At 35.9% G+C, this 18,898-nt stretch overlaps 1 protein-coding gene across 1 annotated transcript in view; it reads right to left on the bottom strand.

Moving 5' to 3' along the window:
- Positions 1-1,100: 1,100 nt before the first annotated feature.
- LOC123230459 (zinc finger protein 260-like) overlaps positions 1,101-18,898 on the bottom strand; it is a gene marked incomplete at its 3' end in the record, with an annotated part of 49,827 nt that continues 32,029 nt past the window's right edge. Inside the window, exons 2-3 of the mRNA XM_044656611.1 lie at positions 3,436-3,490; positions 1,101-1,736 (exon numbers count right to left, since the gene is read on the bottom strand). Coding sequence (XP_044512546.1) covers positions 1,101-1,736; positions 3,436-3,490 — 691 coding nt within the window. The remainder of the gene's footprint in view (positions 1,737-3,435; positions 3,491-18,898) is intronic.

Raw genomic sequence — 18,898 nt, 5'->3', positions numbered from 1 at the left:
AGACATTTTCTCATACTGGTCTTAGAAAAATTCTAGGAATCTCTCCTTTTTGTGACTCAAACAGTAGGTGTTAGTGTTTTTATTAAAATGTAATTGTAGCATAAGTCAAGCAAGAGAAAACAAGTGAATGTATTTTGCAGCATCTTGCTTAACTAAGAATAACCCCAAGAATAGATACCAGTAACCTCCCCTGGTGACTTAATCAGGTCTTGTAACTTCCCTTATTTTGCTGTTTTGAGATTATATGTATTTGCTGACCTGACTGCTTAGGTAACATTTTTATAAATACATTAATTTTATAGTTGCTGACTTCCATTTTTATATTGCTAAGATTATGTTTTTCAAAATTCTGTAGATTATATGTTTGATTTGTTGACAATCAAAAACCTGTAATTTTAGCATAAGTTTGGTATATTAGAAGACAACTCACAAGATTCTGGGTCTTTTGGTCTTGACCAGAAATCTGGCTTTATTGTGAGATTGGCCCTCTCTCAATAAACAAATGTCTTTTTGGCTTGGAGACTTGTTTCACAAATTTGTCTCCTACAGTTAGAAATTATGCAACAGAACAGCCTCACTAATGAGGTTTCTCTCCAGTGAAGATTTTTCTGACATGAAGCAACTATGGAAGTTTATGTGAAAGCCTATGCAAGTTGATAGCATTCATAAAGTTTCTCACCAATGTGGATGCTCTGATGCCTAGCAAGAGAGTGCCTCCATGTGAAAGCTTTTCCACAGTGTTTACATTCATAAGGTTTCTCTCCATTATGGATTCTCTGATGTGCAGCAAGAGATCTCTTGTCTGTAAAAGCCTTCCCACAGTGCTTACATTCATAAGGTTTCTCTCCAGTGTGGATTCTCTGATGTCCTGCCAGATGGTTCCTCTGTCTGAAGGTCTTTCCACAGTGTTTACATTCATAAGGTTTCTCTCCAGTGTGGATTCTCTGATGTTCTACAAGAGAGCCCCTCCGTGTGAAAGCCTTTCCACATTGTTTACATTCACAAAGTTTTTGTCCAGGATTGATTCTCTGATGTGTAGCAAGAGATCTCTTGTCTGTAAAATTTTTCCCACAGTGTTTACATTCATAAGGTTTCTCTCCAGTGTGGATTCTCTGATGTGCTGCAAGATGGCTCCTCTGTCTGAAGGTCTTTCCACAGCGTTTACATTCATAAGGTTTCTCTCCAGTGTGGATTCTCTGATGTTCTGCAAGAGATCCCCTCCGTGTGAAAGCCTTTCCGCATTGTTTACATTCATAAGGTTTTTGTCCAGTATGGATGCTCTGATGTGTAGCAAGAGATCTCTTGTCTGTAAAAGTCTTCCCACAGTGTTTACATTCATAAGGTTTCTCTCCAGTGTGGATTCTCTGATGTACTACAAGAGATCCCCTCCATGTGAAAGTCTTTCCACACTGTTTACATTCATAAGGTTTCTGTCCAGTATGGATGGTCTGATGTCGTGCAAGAGAGATTTTCCATTTGAAAATCTTTTCACATTGTTTACATTCATAAGGTTTTTGTCCAGTATGGATGCTCTGATGTGCTGCAAGAGATCTCTTATCTGTAAAACCCTTTCCACACTGTTTACATTCATAAGGCTTCTCTCCAGTGTGGATTCTCTGATGTGCTGCAAGAGATCTCTTGTCTATAAAAGCTTTTCCACAGTATTTACATTCATAAGGTTTCTCTCCAGTGTGGATTCTCTGATGTTCATCATGACGGACCCTCCGTGTGAAAGCCTTTCCACAATGTTTACATTCATAAGGTTTCTCTCCCGTGTGAATTCTCTGATGTGCTGCAAGAGAGACCTTCCATGTGAAAGCCTTTTCACAGTGTTTACATTCATAAGGTTTCTCTCCAGTGTGGATTCTTTGATGTGCTGCAAGAGATTCCCTCCGTGTGAAAGTATTTCCACAATGTTTACATTCAAAAGGTTTTTGTCCAGTGTGGATTATCTGATGTGCTGCAAGAGAGACTCTCCATTTGAAAGTCTTTCCACATTGTTTACATTTATAAGGTTTCTCTCCACTGTGAATTCTCTGATGTGCAGTAAGATGGCCCCTCCGTTTGAAAGTCTTTCCACATTGTTTACATTCATAAAGTTTCTCTCCATCATGGATCCTCTGATGTGCAGCAAGCTCAGAGTTCTGCTTTAAAGGTTGAAACCCATCTTCATCATTCACAGAAACTATCTTGACATATTTACTTTTTGGATGTCTAATGAGGTCTGAACTCCAGCCAAAAACCATTCCTCCTACATTACTTTTATACACAGGCATTTCAGAATATTTCTCAGGAGACTGAAGAATTCCTACATTTTCAGGAAAGTATTTGCTATATTCACTATCCTGACAACAGTCATTTCCAGAGGTCAATTTCATAAACTGCTTTAGGACTGAATATTGGCTGAATTTCACTGCAGTTTCATCTAATTCATAATCACTCTTTGGACTTTTATTCACCTTGATATTAGAATCACAGATTTCTCTCAAAATGAAGCCATGGGGATCATCATTCATGAGTCCTTGGAGGCAAGATCCTTCAAGAAAAAGCCTCAGTTTTGTAGATATCTGCTTCACTTCAAAATTAGTCTCTGCTTTTGAAGAAAACAAATTATGATATAAACACAGAAGGAAGGACACACATACACACAGAAATATAAGTTCTTGCCTTTGATGGCAGAGAGTAAACTGATTGTTATTATATTTCTCCAGGGAAAAAAGGAGTTTTCAATCTTAAACAAACAGAACCAGTCTTTCGATAGTCTTTGGTCATATCTGTAAGATGGATGATTTTAGAAAGAATCTCACATACAATAACAATGAAAGCTGACAAAAGGCTGTGACACAGGTAGGCCCAATATTCTCATTATCCTTCACAATTCATGTCATGAGTAAAGAATGAAGGTATGACATGACCAACTTCCTTGCAACTAGACTACAACTCAAACCCTGTGCATGAGTATGCTTTGTCTGCAGTATTGCACAGTCTTTCTCCATTGTCCTTTCTATCTTTCCTAAAAAGACACTCATCCTTTATTCTTAAAATTTTGTGTATCTCAGGTAAACGTCTAGATATTCTGTTCTCATCATTTTGGATGCAATATCACATGGTCATTCTTGGTAAATTTTGTATGCTAAGCAGAAAAACAACTTCACTTTAATTCTCATGCAGTTATTTTCAGTGTGGAATATAAGTTTTCTTTTCTCTATAGATACAAAGATATTATGCCATTTAGTGTAAACATACTAAGTATTCACCTTATTTATGATCTACAATATATAATGTCTCATGATCTACATTGAGACCCTCATCTCTCTCAGAATATGAACAGTTTGATTCAACATTGGTCTGCCATTCCCCAAGTCTAGCACTCCCTACACTACAACAGATAAAAGTCTTTTGCAGCCCTTATACACATGCTTTGACCTCACTCACCTGGGCAGGAGCTCTTTGGGCCTTTTTGCTCTTGCAACCATGGTGATTTCCTTTGCTGAAAACAGGAGATAAAATGTTCTCTAGGAACTTGAAGCCCTAGGCATGAGAAAGAAGGAAGGGATCAGGGGAGAAAAATAATATAGTCCTCTTAATGGAAAAGGGGCATGAACGTGAGGCCTACAGAATGATTTCTGTTGTATTCATTGTTGGAACATATGCAGGAGGGCAGAGATCATAGAAACTATTTGTAATCAGAAAATTCCATCTTTATTTACCTCTTTTAATAGCAGGATAGACACATTGTACAGTCTCCATTATCTGGAAATTAAAGGTAGTTTGTAGTGAAGGGTAAGGAGATCAGAAAGTGGAGTCAGAAAAGCAAATTTAATCTAGCCTCAGAGAGATGGTAACTGGGTACCTTTGGGAAAGTTATCTAAACCTTGTTTCCTCAGTTGCCTCAACTGTGAATTTAGAGCATGTATAGTTGCAAATTCTTAAACCTTTTGTGCCTTAACATTTAGGAATTGGTAAAGAAAATTCTCTAGCAACATAAGGGGAACAAGTCATTTTGAAAATTTAAATATTCCCAATTGGGCAAAAGCCAGAAGGCTTTTAGTAGAGTAGCATTTGTGTTGCACAGTGTTGTAATCAGGAGTTTAGAATAAAGGAAAGGAGAAAAGAATTTTAATGTATTTTATCTAGTTATTGTATTTTTTATATATAGTTTTTATTATTATAGGTGGGAGTATGGTAAGGGGTAGGTGTATTTTATTTTTTTTTTATGGCTTGTGATTCTTCTTTTTCTCAGTAGATGGTGCTACTGGCCAAGTGTTACATCAGAGTGTGGTTCCTTTAAGGATTTAAAAGGACTTTGATATAATTACCTTTTTGGATGGAGGTCAACCCAGGGAAATCTGACCTTGATCCCAAAGATGGAGACTCAGAGGGCCAGGTTAATGCAAGTAGATCTAATTAACCCAAGGCCAGAAACTCAGAGGGCCAGAGGCTTAGGGGCCCAGAAGTGAATGAAGAAAAAGCTTCAGTCACAAAGTCTCTATTAAAAGGGAAGTTCCTTAAGAGAAGTTCAGGAAGATTAAGCCTTTACACTCACCACATGGAATTCCAAAGGAAGATTTAAGAACAGTCTCAACAAAGTCTCAGGGTCCCAGCCAGCACTCCTCCATGAATCAGAAGAGCTCCTCAGGCCCCATTCACAACCAGAAGATGGAGCCTAGCTGACTGAGGTCTCTTTCTTTTGCATCACTTCCTGTGGCCTCTTCTCATTTTATGTGTCCAATCACAACAGATGCTTTTCTTAGGACTGCCCCCAAGGAAGTCAGTAAATTCTGATTTATTACTCTAGCACATGATGGGTTACAGAAAACCCCAAAATGGAGATGTTTTCACCTTTGATGATTAAATCTAAAGATGCGCAGTGCAGATTTAATCTAATTACCACAGGCCCTCACAACTAGTTAAGAAACAAAGCAGTCTGCTGTCAGTAATGTAGCTGACATATAGAACCTCCCCCAGGTAGAAACTTGAGGGTCTGCTAATTGGGGTTTTTTTTCTAAGGTGAGGGGGGGTGCTATTTGGGAACAAATTCCCCAGGTGGAACTTCAGGGCCCTGCCACTAAGATTAGAAATGGCTGTGTTCTATTTATTTTAAGGAGAAAAGTTAAAAAAAATTGAACTGACCTCCATGATATTGGAATCACTTCTTACTGGCTTAATGCAGTACTTTCTAATTAGTATGGAAGTTCTTAAATTAGGCCCTAATATTTGTAGGAGTTATCATTTGGGGATTTATTATAGGAGGCAATCTGTGGATTCTTTCCATTTCTCTTTTAATCTATGATTAGAGAATATCAAGGCAGTTTTTGTTAAAAATTTCATAAAATATGACATGTAGGATTTTTTTGGGGGTGGGGTTGTTTAAAAAACCTTAGAATACCTTTCCTGCATATATTTTCCAGGTCAGGCAGTTTTTTTAGTCAAATATTTCATATTTTCTACTATTTTTAAATTCGTTTGATTTTGTTTTATTGTTTTTTAATGTCTCATGAAGTCATTTGCTTTTATTTGCCCAATTTAATTTTAAAACAAGGATTTTCTTCCATGACCTTTTGATCCTCCTTTTCCATTTGGTCCATTTTACTTTTCCTGGAACTCTTTTCTAAATTGGATTTTTTAAACCTTTTTTTCCAGTTAGTCAACACTACTTTTTATGAAACTCTTCTTTATTGCATTTGTGCTTCTTTTGCTACTTGGCCAATTTCGCTTTTTTAGCTATTATTTTCTTTTTGGAATACTTTAATTTGTTTCCCCCATTTGTCTTCAACTTCACTCATTGCATTTTTGAATTTTTTTTAACTCTTCAAGCACCTGAGACCAATTACCATTATTAATTGATTTTTGCAGCTGGAGGCTTTTATATCCCAATCCCCAGTTGAGCATTTGCCTTGCTCTTCTTTGCCTCCTCAGATATTTTCTATGGTTAGATTTTTCTTTTGCTACAAAATCCTGTACATCTGCCATTCCCTTAATGGCAGATACAGAGTTAACACAGGAAATTGTCCTTACCCACAGAGAGTAAATTCTGCACATTCTCCATCATGACCTCCAGGTACAGCTCCTTCTGGGAATGGTCCAGTAGACACCACTCTTCCTGGGTGAAGTACACAGCCACATCCTTGAATGTTATTGACCACTAAGACAGGAAAAGTCACAAAATTTAAAGCTGAACCTTGAGAATTAATCTAGTACAACCTTCATCCTCTGACTGGAGAAAACTGAAGCACACAAGGGATTTACCCAAACTCCTAACCTTGAATGGTGTCAGAGACTGGAGACCAGTAATTCAGAACCCAATGGAATATTGACAAAAGCATTTTGTGTCTAATGTGAGAATCATGTTGTAAAGAGTAAAACCTGGAGAACTGTCTTACTTTGAAATGCTTTTTTCATGTGGAATCAGGGAGAAAGGAAGTGCTCTCTGAGTGAGATGTGAGATTCTGTGGAGGAGAAATAAAGAAGGTGATCTAAAATTCCTCCTCATCATAAGAGTCAGAGTTGATATGGTAAGAACATGTTTTTGAAGAGTTTCTGAGAAGGTAGCATATACTTTCTATTTTAGGGAGGAAAAAATTACCAGTGATCAAAGAGGAGAACTCAAAAAAGTAATTCTCTACTTAATTTACCAAAAGTCTGAAACACTCTTATCTACATGAAAGCATAAAGAGGTTTCCATAGAGATATATGGGATCATACTGATTCTAGCTAAGTGAAGAAGCTTGTGTTAAATCGAGAATTTGGGGAAACACTGAGTGTGATTTGAAAAATTTGTTACTGGAAGACAGTCAGTCATTTTATATTTAGTTGCATAGGAAGAAGAATATGTATGATGAGTAAAAGAAGAGATATTCATCCTTTTAAAATATTTTGGCGATTGAATTATTCAAAAGAAAGATACTGACAGTGTAATGTTTTGAATCCTCAAGAAGCAGAATTTTTTCATCATAAAAAATTAATTGACTGGTCATTTAACGCAGTGGGTTACACTCTCCAAAATCTTTCCTATCTGCTCCATAGAAAACACAGGATATAGTTGGTATTGGATATTCTTCCACTTAACTCCTCCCTGACCCATTCCCTATTTTTCAGATGAGAATGCGCCTGGATATCCAGGAGAGGAAAGGTCTGAAGAAAGGCTGAGAATTTCCAGGCATGGGAAGATACAATTCCCCAGATCCTCAATAAAATACAGAATACTGAAATCCTACACGGACATTCCACTGTGCTCTACACCCATCTAGGGGCTATTCCACCCCACTGCAATGACTTTTGTCCATCTTCAATGACTTTACTATGTGTAATACCCATCAACAGACACCTACATGTCTTGGGAGGAATGTGTCTGAGCTGCCATTCTTTGGGTCAGAATCAACATTCCTTCTCACACAACAAAAGACACTATGTGACAAAAGTAGCTAGGGAAGAGAGCAGCCCCTGGTGCCAAGTCTGAGAGGGAGAATTGCTCCTGATTTATCTGAACAGCATTCAGAGAGTTCAGACAGGTAAGATGAAGACCAGTGGAAAAGGCAGGAACTACCACTATGAGGGGCAGGAAAAGGTCCTCATTCAGATATACTTAGAACCAGAAGGCAGAAAGATTTCAGTCCCAAAGGAAAGCAGAGAAATCTGGGCTCAAAGTGAAGAATGTAGAGAGAACTTAGTTCCAAGGAGAGCAGACAGTTTCTTGTTTAGAACTCGTATTCTCTGGGCTGTTCCTCATAGTTCCCACTGTCCCACCTGCCCTACCTCTGAAGTCCTGAGATCACAAATGTCCTCCAGTGGCACCATAGGCCAGGACCTCAGCACCTGGTCTACCTCTCCACCCCAAGACCTGCCCTCTATTATCTGGAATGCCACTGCCACCAGAATGAGCCCTCTTCAGTCCAGATTATTGCCAGGCATCTAACCACTACAGTGTTTGATATTCCACTTGGGTGGCCACCTACAAGGCTGGTCACCCTGAGAACCTCCCCCTTATTCTCCTTCCCTCTCCCTTTATTCCTTTCCATTCTCTGAGGATAGTAATCATTGTCAATTTTTTAGCTAAGGTAAAGAAATAGTCCTCTAAATAGTCCCCCCTAAAAAAGAAAGAACATCAAATTGCACCAGATTAAGTTCAGTGATTTTGATTAAAAGAACATGTTTTTGTTAAAAACTGCTACTTTTGTTCTCTATGTCATTAAGAGGAACTTGGAGACAGTAATGAGAAGAGAAAGTAAAAGCAGTGGTAGTGAAAACTTAACAAATGAGAGGAAATGAAGGTAATACCTTCATTTACTTTTATTTTTGTGTTTGGTACCAGCATGGTTTAGTACATCTCCCTTATACATTAGTCTTAGCATCTTTTTGGCCAAACTGTAAGAGTTAATAATAACAATAATGATAACAATAGGTATCAATTGGTCACATTAAAAAGACTAGAAACAATGGATATCTATAAAATGAAATTGAAACTAATCAAATGGCTGAACAAAAATGCTTAATTTCTCAATTTCTAAAAAGTGTGTATTTCAAATTAGAATGTGTATATGTTGTTTTGAAATAACATCTTAATTCTTAAATGTAGTAAACTTCAAAAAATGTCCAGATTCTAAATATGAAATAAGGATCCTATATTTGTAGATTGTCCTCAGATTTGATAGGAATACAGATGTTGTGTGTAATGCCGTTATTTTTCAATAATGTCATGCCATGTAATGATCATAGATTTGGTAAATAGTAGCACATAATTATATTTGCCAAATGATTCTTTTAAAGGGTTCTGCTTCTAAATTTTTTTGTAGAAATTATTTTAACTCATGTTCTAATTGTATATAATTTGACCTAATTAATTTCATATGGGTCTCAAAGATAAAAGATTGATGCTTTTGGTTGCTTCGAAATACAAGAACACAAGAACCATTGTTAGATCTCATTAGTAGTAAGAAATTTTTACCTTTTACATTAAGCTACTCTGTTTACTTGATTAATAGAAATGGGCTACATAACCTTTTCAAAACTTTCTTCACTCCTCTCTTTTTTATATACTTACAATTATTTTCTAAACAGTTTAGTCTCTCCTTGCATCATTCATTAAAATCCCTTACTAAAACTGCATCTGTCTCAATTCTTTCCTATTCAGATACAACATTCCTTGTACTACCCATCATTCCAAATAGTCTGTAGGATACCCAAAGTATCACTTTAATTGCTAATCAACAACCCAAAAGAATTAAGGTTTAAAAAAAGACTATATCATTTAAAGACAGTATTTTAACACATTGCTTTATCTAATGTATATCAGACATTACTTTAGCCCATCACACAAATTGGTAAAATAAGATCAGTTCTTTTGGTTACACAAAATCCTTGATATATGCAGTTTCTATCAATTACACTGATTTTTACATTCAACCAATGAAATCACATTCTTATTCTAAAATTATATATTTTAATAGTATTCCAAACTAATTCATAGATGTTACACCTTAAATTTAGAGATTTAAATTTTCTCCTTTTTAAATGTCTATTCTAAATAAATATATAAACTTGTAAACCTTGACTCTGAAAAATCTTGCTTAATTGCCTCTTCCACCTATAAAGAAGTTAACAAATTTCTGATATTAGATTGTTGAATTAATGAATTCAGTCCAGCAGTTAGTAATTCACTATTGTCACTTAGATATCTGATTTACTAGCTAAAGTTAATTGCTTGTTGATCTCAAAACACTCCCTGTTTTGTTGCTAACAGGGCTTGACTGTTGTCTAAATTGATGACCCTAACACATCTCTTTATCAGCAGACTAAGTATTTTACTAAGGGATCATTCCATTTAGAAAATTATTTTCAAAGTTAAAAACATAGGTCAATTCTTATTTTACCAGGATGGAGACCAGTCATGATATGTTTAACAATGTAAATTTTAAAGGCTGGCATTAACATTCTTGATTCTTTGAAGATATTAAATCTAAGGGTTTCTGTCTTTCAATTCATTCAACCATTTTATTCAATTAAATATCAATGATAAAAGCATCCCTACTTTGGGTAGGTATAACTCACTACATCAAAAAGTTAAAAACGTTATGTAGGAAGAAGTGTCAAAGCCTTTACCTTTCACCTAGCTTTTTCTATTTATTTTGTTTATCTTCAAAGATATAGACTTAATCTAACATATTTCAATCACATAAATTCTACCAGATGAAGAAGAAACTATCAATTCAATTTCTTTTTTTAGATCAGACTCACATATATTTTTCTCTACTGCTAACATTATAAGATCCATATTTAAAATAATATAAAATTAAATAGAAGCATAATGTATATTCAACTGCATAGAAAATGTGCAATAATAGTTAAAATGACTTTGTCATTCTTTGAAATACAATTAGCAGAAAACTTTCCTAAATTCCTACATTACATCAAAACAGAAATTTGAACATAGCACTGACCCAAGAAAGGAGCTGAGAAATCTAAAATTTAACCAAAGTATCATCACACATAGGGATGGTTTTTGATAAAGAAAGTAATTATTAGTGAATTTATTAAAAATCACAATCTTAAGAAACTGTTAAGAATGCAAAATCAAAATTCCAAAGAGGAAAATTCAATCTTAAATCATAAAACCTTTTGTATTACCTGTGAAGGCTTAAATCGATAAAATTGCCAAGCCTCAGAGCAAATGTGGTCTTACAATCAAGCATTTTAAAGAAGTACTTAAAGGAATTTCACAGACTGTATTAAGTGTACACATTAAAATTTTCAATTAAAGAATAACAAGGAAACCATGAGTAGTTTTTTTTAACATTTAATAATTTTTATTTTTTAGAAAAGTTATCATGGTTACATGATTCATGCTCTTACTTTCCCCTTCACCACCCAACCTCCCCCTCCTCATAGCCAATGCACATTTCCACTGGTTTTAACATGTCATCAATCAAGACTTATTTCCAAATCATTGATAGTTGCATTGGTTAGTTTTAAGTCTACATCCCCCATCATGTCCCCCTCAACCCATGTGTTCAAGCAGTTGCTTTTCTTCTGTGTTTCCTCTCCTGCAGTTATTCCTCTGAATGTGGGTAGCATTCTTTTCCATAAGTCCCTCAGAATTGTTATGGATTATTGCAGTGCTGCTAGTACAGAAGTCCATTACATTCAATTTTACCAGTCTATCAGTCTCTGTGTACAATGTTCTTCTGGATCTGCTCCTTTCACTCTGCATCAATTCCTGGAGGTCTTTCCAGTTCACATGGAATTCCTCCAGTTTATTATTCCTTTGAGCACAGTAGTATTCCATCAACAGCATATTCAACAATTTGTTCAGCCATTCCCCAATTGAAGGACATACCCTCCTTTTCCAGTTTTTTGCCACTACAAAAGAGCAGTTATAAATATTTTTGTACAAGTGTTTTTATCTATGATCTCTTTGGGGTACAAACCCAGCAATGGTATGGCTGGATCAAAGGGCAGACAGTCTTTTAGAGCTCTTTGAGCATAGTTCCAAATTACCAGCCAGAATGTTTGGATCAGTTCACAAATCCACCAGCAATGCATTAATGTCCCAATTTTGCCACATCCCCTCCAGCATTCATTACTCTCCCCTTCTTGCATTTTAGCCAATCTGCTAGGTGTGAGGTGATATCTCATAGTTGTTTTGATTTGCATTTCTCTAATTATTAGAGATTTAGCACATGTTCTCATGTGCTTATTGATACTTTTGATTTCTTTACCTGAAAATTGCCTATTCATGTCCCTTGCCCATTTATCAACTGGGGAATGGCTTGATTTTTTATACAATTGATTTAACTCCTTGTATATTTGAGTAATTAGACCCCTGTCAGAGTTTTTAGTTATAAAGATTTTTTCCCAATTTGTTGTTTCCCTTCTGATTTTGGCTGCATTGTTTTTGTTTGTACAAAAGCTTTTTAGTTTAATATAATCAAAACCATTTAATTTACATTTTGTAATTTTCTCTCTTGCTTGGTTTTAAAATCTTTCCTTTCCCAGAGATCTGACAAGTATACTATTCTGTGTTCACTTAACTTATTTATAGTTTCTCTCTTTATATTCAAGTCATTCACCCATTCTGAATTTATCTTGGTGTAGGGTGTGAGATGTTGATCTAAACCGAATTTCTCCCATATTATTTTCCAAATTTCCCAGCAGTTTTTGTCAAATAGTGGATTCATGTCCCAAAAGTTGGGCTCTTTGGGTTGATCATACACTGTCTTGCTGATGTCATTTACCCCAAGTCTATTCCACTGATCCTCCCTTCTGTCTCTTAGCCAGTACCATATTGTTTTGATGACCACTGCTTTATAGTATAGTTTAATATCTGGTACTGCTAGGCCCCCTTCCTTCACTTTTTTTTCATTATTTCCTTTGATATTCTTGATCTTTTGTTATTCCAAATGAACTTTGTTATAGTTTTTTTCAAATTGAGTAAAAAAGTTTTTTTGGTAGTTTAATAGGTATGGCGTTAAATAGGTAAATTAATTTGGGTAGAATGGTCATTTTTATTATGTTAGCTCATCCTATCCATGAGCAATCAATGTTTTTCCAGTTGTTTAGATCTAGTTTTAATTGTTTGGAAAGTGTTTTGTAGTTGTTTTCACATAATTCCTGTGTTTGTTTTGGTAGATAGATTCCTAAGTATTTTATATTGCCTAGGGTTATTTTAAATGGCATTTCTCTTATCTACATCTTGCTGCTGTGATGTGTTGGAAGGATATAGAAATGCTGATGATTTATATGCATTTATTTTGTATCCTACAACTTTGTTTTAGATTTTTTTAAACCCTTAACTTCTGTGTATTGGCTCCTAGGTGGAAAGTGGTAAGGGTGGGCAATGGGGGTCAAGTGAATTGCCCAGGGTCACACAGCTGGGAAGTGTCCGAGGCCAGATTTGAACCTAGGACTTCCCGTCTCTAGGCGTGGCTCTCAATCCACTGAGCTACTCAGGTGACCCGTGTATCCTGCAACTTTGCTAAAGTTGTTGATTATTTCTACAAGCATTTTAGTTGATTCTCTAGGATTTTTTAAGTAGACCATATCATCTGCAAAGAGTGATAGCTTAGTCTCCTCTTTGCCTATTTTGATACCTTCAATTTCTTTTTCTTTTCTAATTGCTACTGCTAGTGTTTCTACCACAATGTTAAATAATAGAGGTGATAATGGGCATCCTTGTTTCACTCCTGATCTTATTGGGAAGGCTTCTAATTTATCCCCATTGCATATTAAGCTTGTTGATGGTTTTAGATATACACTGTTTTATTATTTTTAGGAAAGGTCCTTCTATTCCTATACTTTTCAGTGTTTTCAATAGGAATGGGTGCTGTATTTTGTCAAAGGCCTTTTCAGCATCTATTGAGATAATCATGTGATTTTTGTTTGTTAGCTTGTTGATATGGTCAATTATGTGGATGGTTTTCCTAATGTTGAACCATCCTTGCATTCCTGGTATAAATCCCACCTGATCATGGTGGATGATCCTCTTGGATCACTTGCTGGAGTCTTTTTGCTAGTATTCTATTTAAGATTTTTGAGTTCATTAGGGAGATTGGTCTGTAGTTTTCTTTCTCTGTTTTTGAACTACCTGGCTTTGGAATCAGTACCATATTTGTGTCATAAAAGGAATTTGGTAGGAATCCTTCTTTGCTTATCATATCAAATAATTTGTATAGTATTGGGATTAGTTGCTCTTTGAATGTCTGATAGAATTCACTTGTGAATCCATCAGGCCCTGGCAATTTTTTCTTAGTGACTTCTTTGATGGCTTGTTCAATTTCTTTTTCAGATATGGGATTGCTTAGGTATTCTATTTTGTCTGTTGTTGATCTAGGCAATTTATATTTTTGTAAATATTTATACATATAACCTAGATTGCTATATTTATTGCCACATAATTGGGCAAAATTGTTTTTAATGATTGCCTTAATTTCCTCCTCATTAGAGGGGAGGTCTCCCCTTTTCATCTTTCATACTGTTAATTTGGTTTTCTTCTTTCCTTTTTTATTAGATTGGCCAATACTTTGTCTATTTTAACTATTTTTTCAAAATACCAGCTTCTAGTCTTATTTATTAATTCAATAGTTCTTTTACTTTTGATTTTTACTAATTTCTCCTTTGATTTTTAGTATTTCTAATTTAGTTTTCATCTGAGGATTTTCAATTTGCTCAATTTCTTATTTTTTAAGTTGCATGTCCAATTCATTAATCTCTTCCCTCCCCAATTTGTTAATATATGCACTCAAGGATATAAACCTCTGCTTTAGCTGCATCCCAGAGAGTTTTGTATGATGTCTCATCATTGTCATTCCCTTCAATGAAATTGTTGTTTCTATGATTTCTTCTTTAACTGACTCGTTTTGGAGAATCATATTATTTAATTTCCAATTAGTTTTTTGATTTGCCTGTCCAGGTGTCCTTACTAATTATTATTTTTATTGCATCATGATCTGAGAAGGTAACATTATTTTTGATCTTTTGCATTTGTTTGCAATTTTTCTATGCCCTATTACACGGTCCATCTTTGTGAATGTACCATATACAGCTGAAAAGTGCCTATATCCCTTTTTGTCCCTATTTATTTTTCTCCACGTATCTATTAAATCTAATTTTTCTAGGATTTCATTCAACTCTCTTATTTCTTTTTTAATTATTTTTTGGTTTGATTTGTTTAGATCTGAAAGAGGAATATTTAGAACTCCCACTAGTATGGTTTTACTATCTATTTCCTTATTGAACTCTGCCAGTTTCTCCTTTATGAATTTGGATGCTATGCCATTTGGTGCATACATATTGAGCACCGTTATTTCCTCATTATCTATACCGCCTTTCATCAGGATCTAATTACCTTCCCTGTCTTTTTTAATCATATCTATTTTTTTCTTTGGCTTTGTCAGAAATCATGATTGCCACTCCTGCCTTCTTTTTCTTATTTGAAGCCCAAAAGATTTTGCTCCAGCCCTTTAACTTAAACTTGTGTATGTCCACCTGCCTCATATGTGTTTCTTGTAGACGACATATGGTAGGATTTTGGTTTCTAATCCACTCTGCTATTTGCTTCCGTTTTATGGGTGAGTTCATCCCATTCACATTCAAAGTTATAATGATCAGTTGTGTGTTCCCCAAGATTTTGGTATCCTCTACTAGTTCCACCCTTTCTTTTTACACTATTTTTTTAAACCAGTGGTTTGTTTTAAACCAATAACCCTTGTCCCCTCCCTCGATTTACTTCCCTTTCTACTCCCTCCCTTATTATTCCCCTCTTTTTATTTTTAAGGCCTAATGAACTCCCTCCCTCTTCTCCTCCTCTCCATTTTTTGACCTCCCCACTCCCCTTGGTTTATCCCTTCTGACTTTCTCTAGGGTTAGATAGAGTTCTATATCCCAATGGATATAGCTACTCTTCCCTCTCATGGTTAATTCCACTGAGAGTAAGGTTTAAATATTACCTCTTAATGCTCTCTTCCTCTCCTTCTTATAATAATATTCATCCCCTCTCCTTCCCATGCCCTCTTTGTGTGTAACAGAATATCCTTTTTTCTTATTCATTCAAGTTTCTCTTGGTGCCATCTAGTATTCACTCCCCTCTTTCCCACCCCCCATATCATCTTAGACCATTTAGTACACCAACCTCTCCCTATAATTTTTCTAATTACTATAATAGTGAATAGAGTTCACTACAGAGAATTACACATAACATTTCTCCATATAGGAGTACAAATAATTAGATCTTATTGAAGCCCTTAAAGAGGCAAATTTAAAAATAAGTTTTCTTTCTTTCCCCTCTGTTTCTTATTTACCTTTTCGTTTTTCTCTTGATTTTTGTGGTTGGATATCGAACTTTCCATTTAGTTCTGGTCTTTTCTATGCAAATACTTGGAAATCTTCTATTTTGTTGAATGCCCATATTTCCCCTGGAAGTATATGGTCTATTTTGTTGAATGCCCATATTTCCCCTGGAAGTATATGGTCAATTTTGATGGGTAGGTGATCCTTGGTTGTAGACCCAGTTCTCTTGCCTTTCTGAATATCATATCCCAAGCCTTGCGGTCCTGAGGGTCGAGGCTGCCAGATCCTGTGTGATTCTGATTGGTGCTCCTTGATATGTGAATTGTCTATTTTTGGCTTCTTGGAAATTTTTTTTCTTTTACTTGGAAGCCCTTGAATTTGCCTACTATATTCCTGGGAGTTGTTTTTACAGAATCTAGTGTAGAGGGTGATCTATGGATCTTTTCAATGTCTATATTGCCCTCCTGTTGTAGAAATTCAGGGTAGTTTTGCTGAATAATTTCTTTTAGTATGGAGTCCAAATTTCTATTAATTTCTGGTTTTTCAGGAAGACCAATGATTCTCAAATTGTCTCTTCTAGAACTGTTTTCTTGATCTATCAATTTCTCATTGAGTTATTTCATGTTTCCTTCTATTTTATCAGTCTTTTGACTTTGCTATATTTGTTCTTGTTGTCTTGAGAGATCATTGGCTTCTAATTGCCCAATTCTAGCCTTTAGAGACTGGTTTTTGGCTATAATCTTTTGGTTTTGGGCTATAACTTTTTGGTTTTCCTTTTCAATCTGGTCTGTTTGGTTCTTCAAGGCTTCCAGCTGGTCATTTTTGGTCTTCAATTTACTTATCAATTCATTTGATTTCTGAGCCTCACTTTTCAATTGCGAAATTCTGCCTTTTAAACTGTTATTTTCTTGCCAGACCTCTTCCATCTTTCTCATAATCTCTGACTTGAACTCTTAAAGAGCTTGTGACCAGTTTTCATTTTTTTGGGAAGGTTTGGATATGATTATTTTTTGTTCTCCTCTGCTGTTCGCTCTGTTGTCTGGATTTTTTCTGTGTAAAAGTTGTCAAGTGTTAAAGATTTTTTCTTGTTGATCTTTCTCATTTGGGGTTCTTGTTACTGGCTTGCCATTGTGAGCCGGGTGCCCTCTGAGGTTTATCCTCATGCTCAAGGTCTGTCTGCACTCTTTAGGCTCCTGAGGTGGTCCCCTTGCTTGTTTTTCTGCCCGAAGCTCCTTTAACAGTCTCGGGGAGCTGCTTCCACAGTCATGTACCCCTCTGCACTGGGTCCCCACCCAAGGTTCATGTCTGTGCTCAGGATCAGTGTCTGCACCTGCATCCATGCCTGAGCTCAAGGTCTGTGTTCAAAGTCCATGTGTTCTTTAGCCTCTTGGGGTATTAAGTCTTGTTGCTCTCAGGAGGAGGCCCTAGTGATCCCAGGTAGCTACCAAGGACTTAATGGATGTCCCAAACTTGCTCTAACTTTTGTGAGCTGACTTTGGCCCTGTAGGTGGTGTGGTGGGGAGAGGGTTGCTCAGCTCTCGTTTTAGTGAGAGCTGTTTCACCCCCTTATAGCTTGGAAATGCTCAATCCCATGTACCTTCAATGCTGCGCCCTATTGTGGGGTACCTTTGTTTGTCTGGATTTGTTTTTATGTCCTCTTCAGGAGTCCTATATTTGTGGGTTCAGAGAGGTTAAGCAGCTACTTTTTACTCTGCCACCATCTTAACCCAGAATCCCATGAGAAGTTTTTAAAGCATTATATCAACTAATTGATCCTCATGCCAAGATGAATTCTAACCAAAAGGAAGTGAAACAACACTTATAGAATGAAATATATTCTCTGTCTGTCAATCCTGGAAAACTTTCTGCTCTACACACCTGATTGGTAAGATTTGCCATTTGAAGAAGAGCTTTTGGGACAGCCTCTAACATTATTTTGAGTCTTGAGTTCAGTCAGTTATAGTTGTCTGATAGATCTTTGATCATGAAGTTGGTAATCCACCACTCCAGAGAAAAGCCAAAAGTTATTCAGAAGGAATATGATCAGGAACAGTTACAGGTGGAGATCTTTGTCTGGCAGAACTCAAAGGGGTGATTCTCAGCACACATGGGGGTAGAATCCCTTTTTGACTCAGTATCTCCACTTTGCCATTTCCTGTTGAAAAAGAATGTTTCCCACCTAATTACTCCTGAGTCTGGATGTAAATTAGAAAATAGGAGCATAATTTAAATTTTAAGATGTAACTATTACCAGTCATATGTGGTCAATACATATCACAAACAACTATCTGTCAATGCTAATCAAATAGAAGATTACAACAAAATCATACATTAAAGTGGAGTCCCTGTATTATCTCATTCTTTCTAAATATAATTAGTGTGGAATAATAGTTTAATATCTTCTCCATTTGAATGTGGTCAATAAGGAAATATGATCTACTGCAGGTAATTCAATGGATAAACACTGTTGTCTGTGTACAGTGGGGAATGCCTGAAGTATTTCTTCACCGAATCCACATTTTTGTTTTAACTGAAGTATAATTAGCCTCTTGTAAGTTAATTCATTCCTGCAATTACTGAACCTGTGGGGAGGAGAAATCTATGAACCAAAAAGGAATTTTGCTTATGTTTTTATCATTAGGGTTAGAAAACCAATTGCATTTCATCCTCCTCAAGGACCTGAAATGAAAAATTCTGAGAAAACAACAAGTTAGATAATCCCATTAAGTTCAAAGGAAATGATTCTAATAGGACCTGGAAAGATCTAAGGTTTCTGAATATTTTAGGAGTAAAAAATGAATAAATCCTCCTAGTATTTGAAAAAGATCAAGGATTTAATAATAATAAAAAAGAGAAGGAAAAGGATTCAGTAAAGTGAGCAAAGAGAGCCAGAGACTCACACCTGCAGCACTTTACCAAAAGCACAAGCTCCCTAAAAAGAGCCCCACATTGTGGGTCTCAGCCAAATTTATCTTCCAGGCCTCTGTATGTCAAATTAGGATGTAACCTAAAAGGATACTGGGAATGTAGCTCAGGTGTGGCAAATTTTCCACCTGCACAATATGAAGTGCACTCTAAGTTCCTAAAAGTTTAATAACACTTGAAAAGCTGTACTAAT

The sequence above is a fragment of the Gracilinanus agilis genome, chromosome 1 (genome assembly GCF_016433145.1).
Source record: "Gracilinanus agilis isolate LMUSP501 chromosome 1, AgileGrace, whole genome shotgun sequence".
NCBI lineage: Eukaryota > Metazoa > Chordata > Mammalia > Didelphimorphia > Didelphidae > Gracilinanus > Gracilinanus agilis.
The sequence above is the reverse complement of the archived record's forward strand: the minus strand, read 5'-3'. Positions and strand labels throughout refer to the sequence as shown.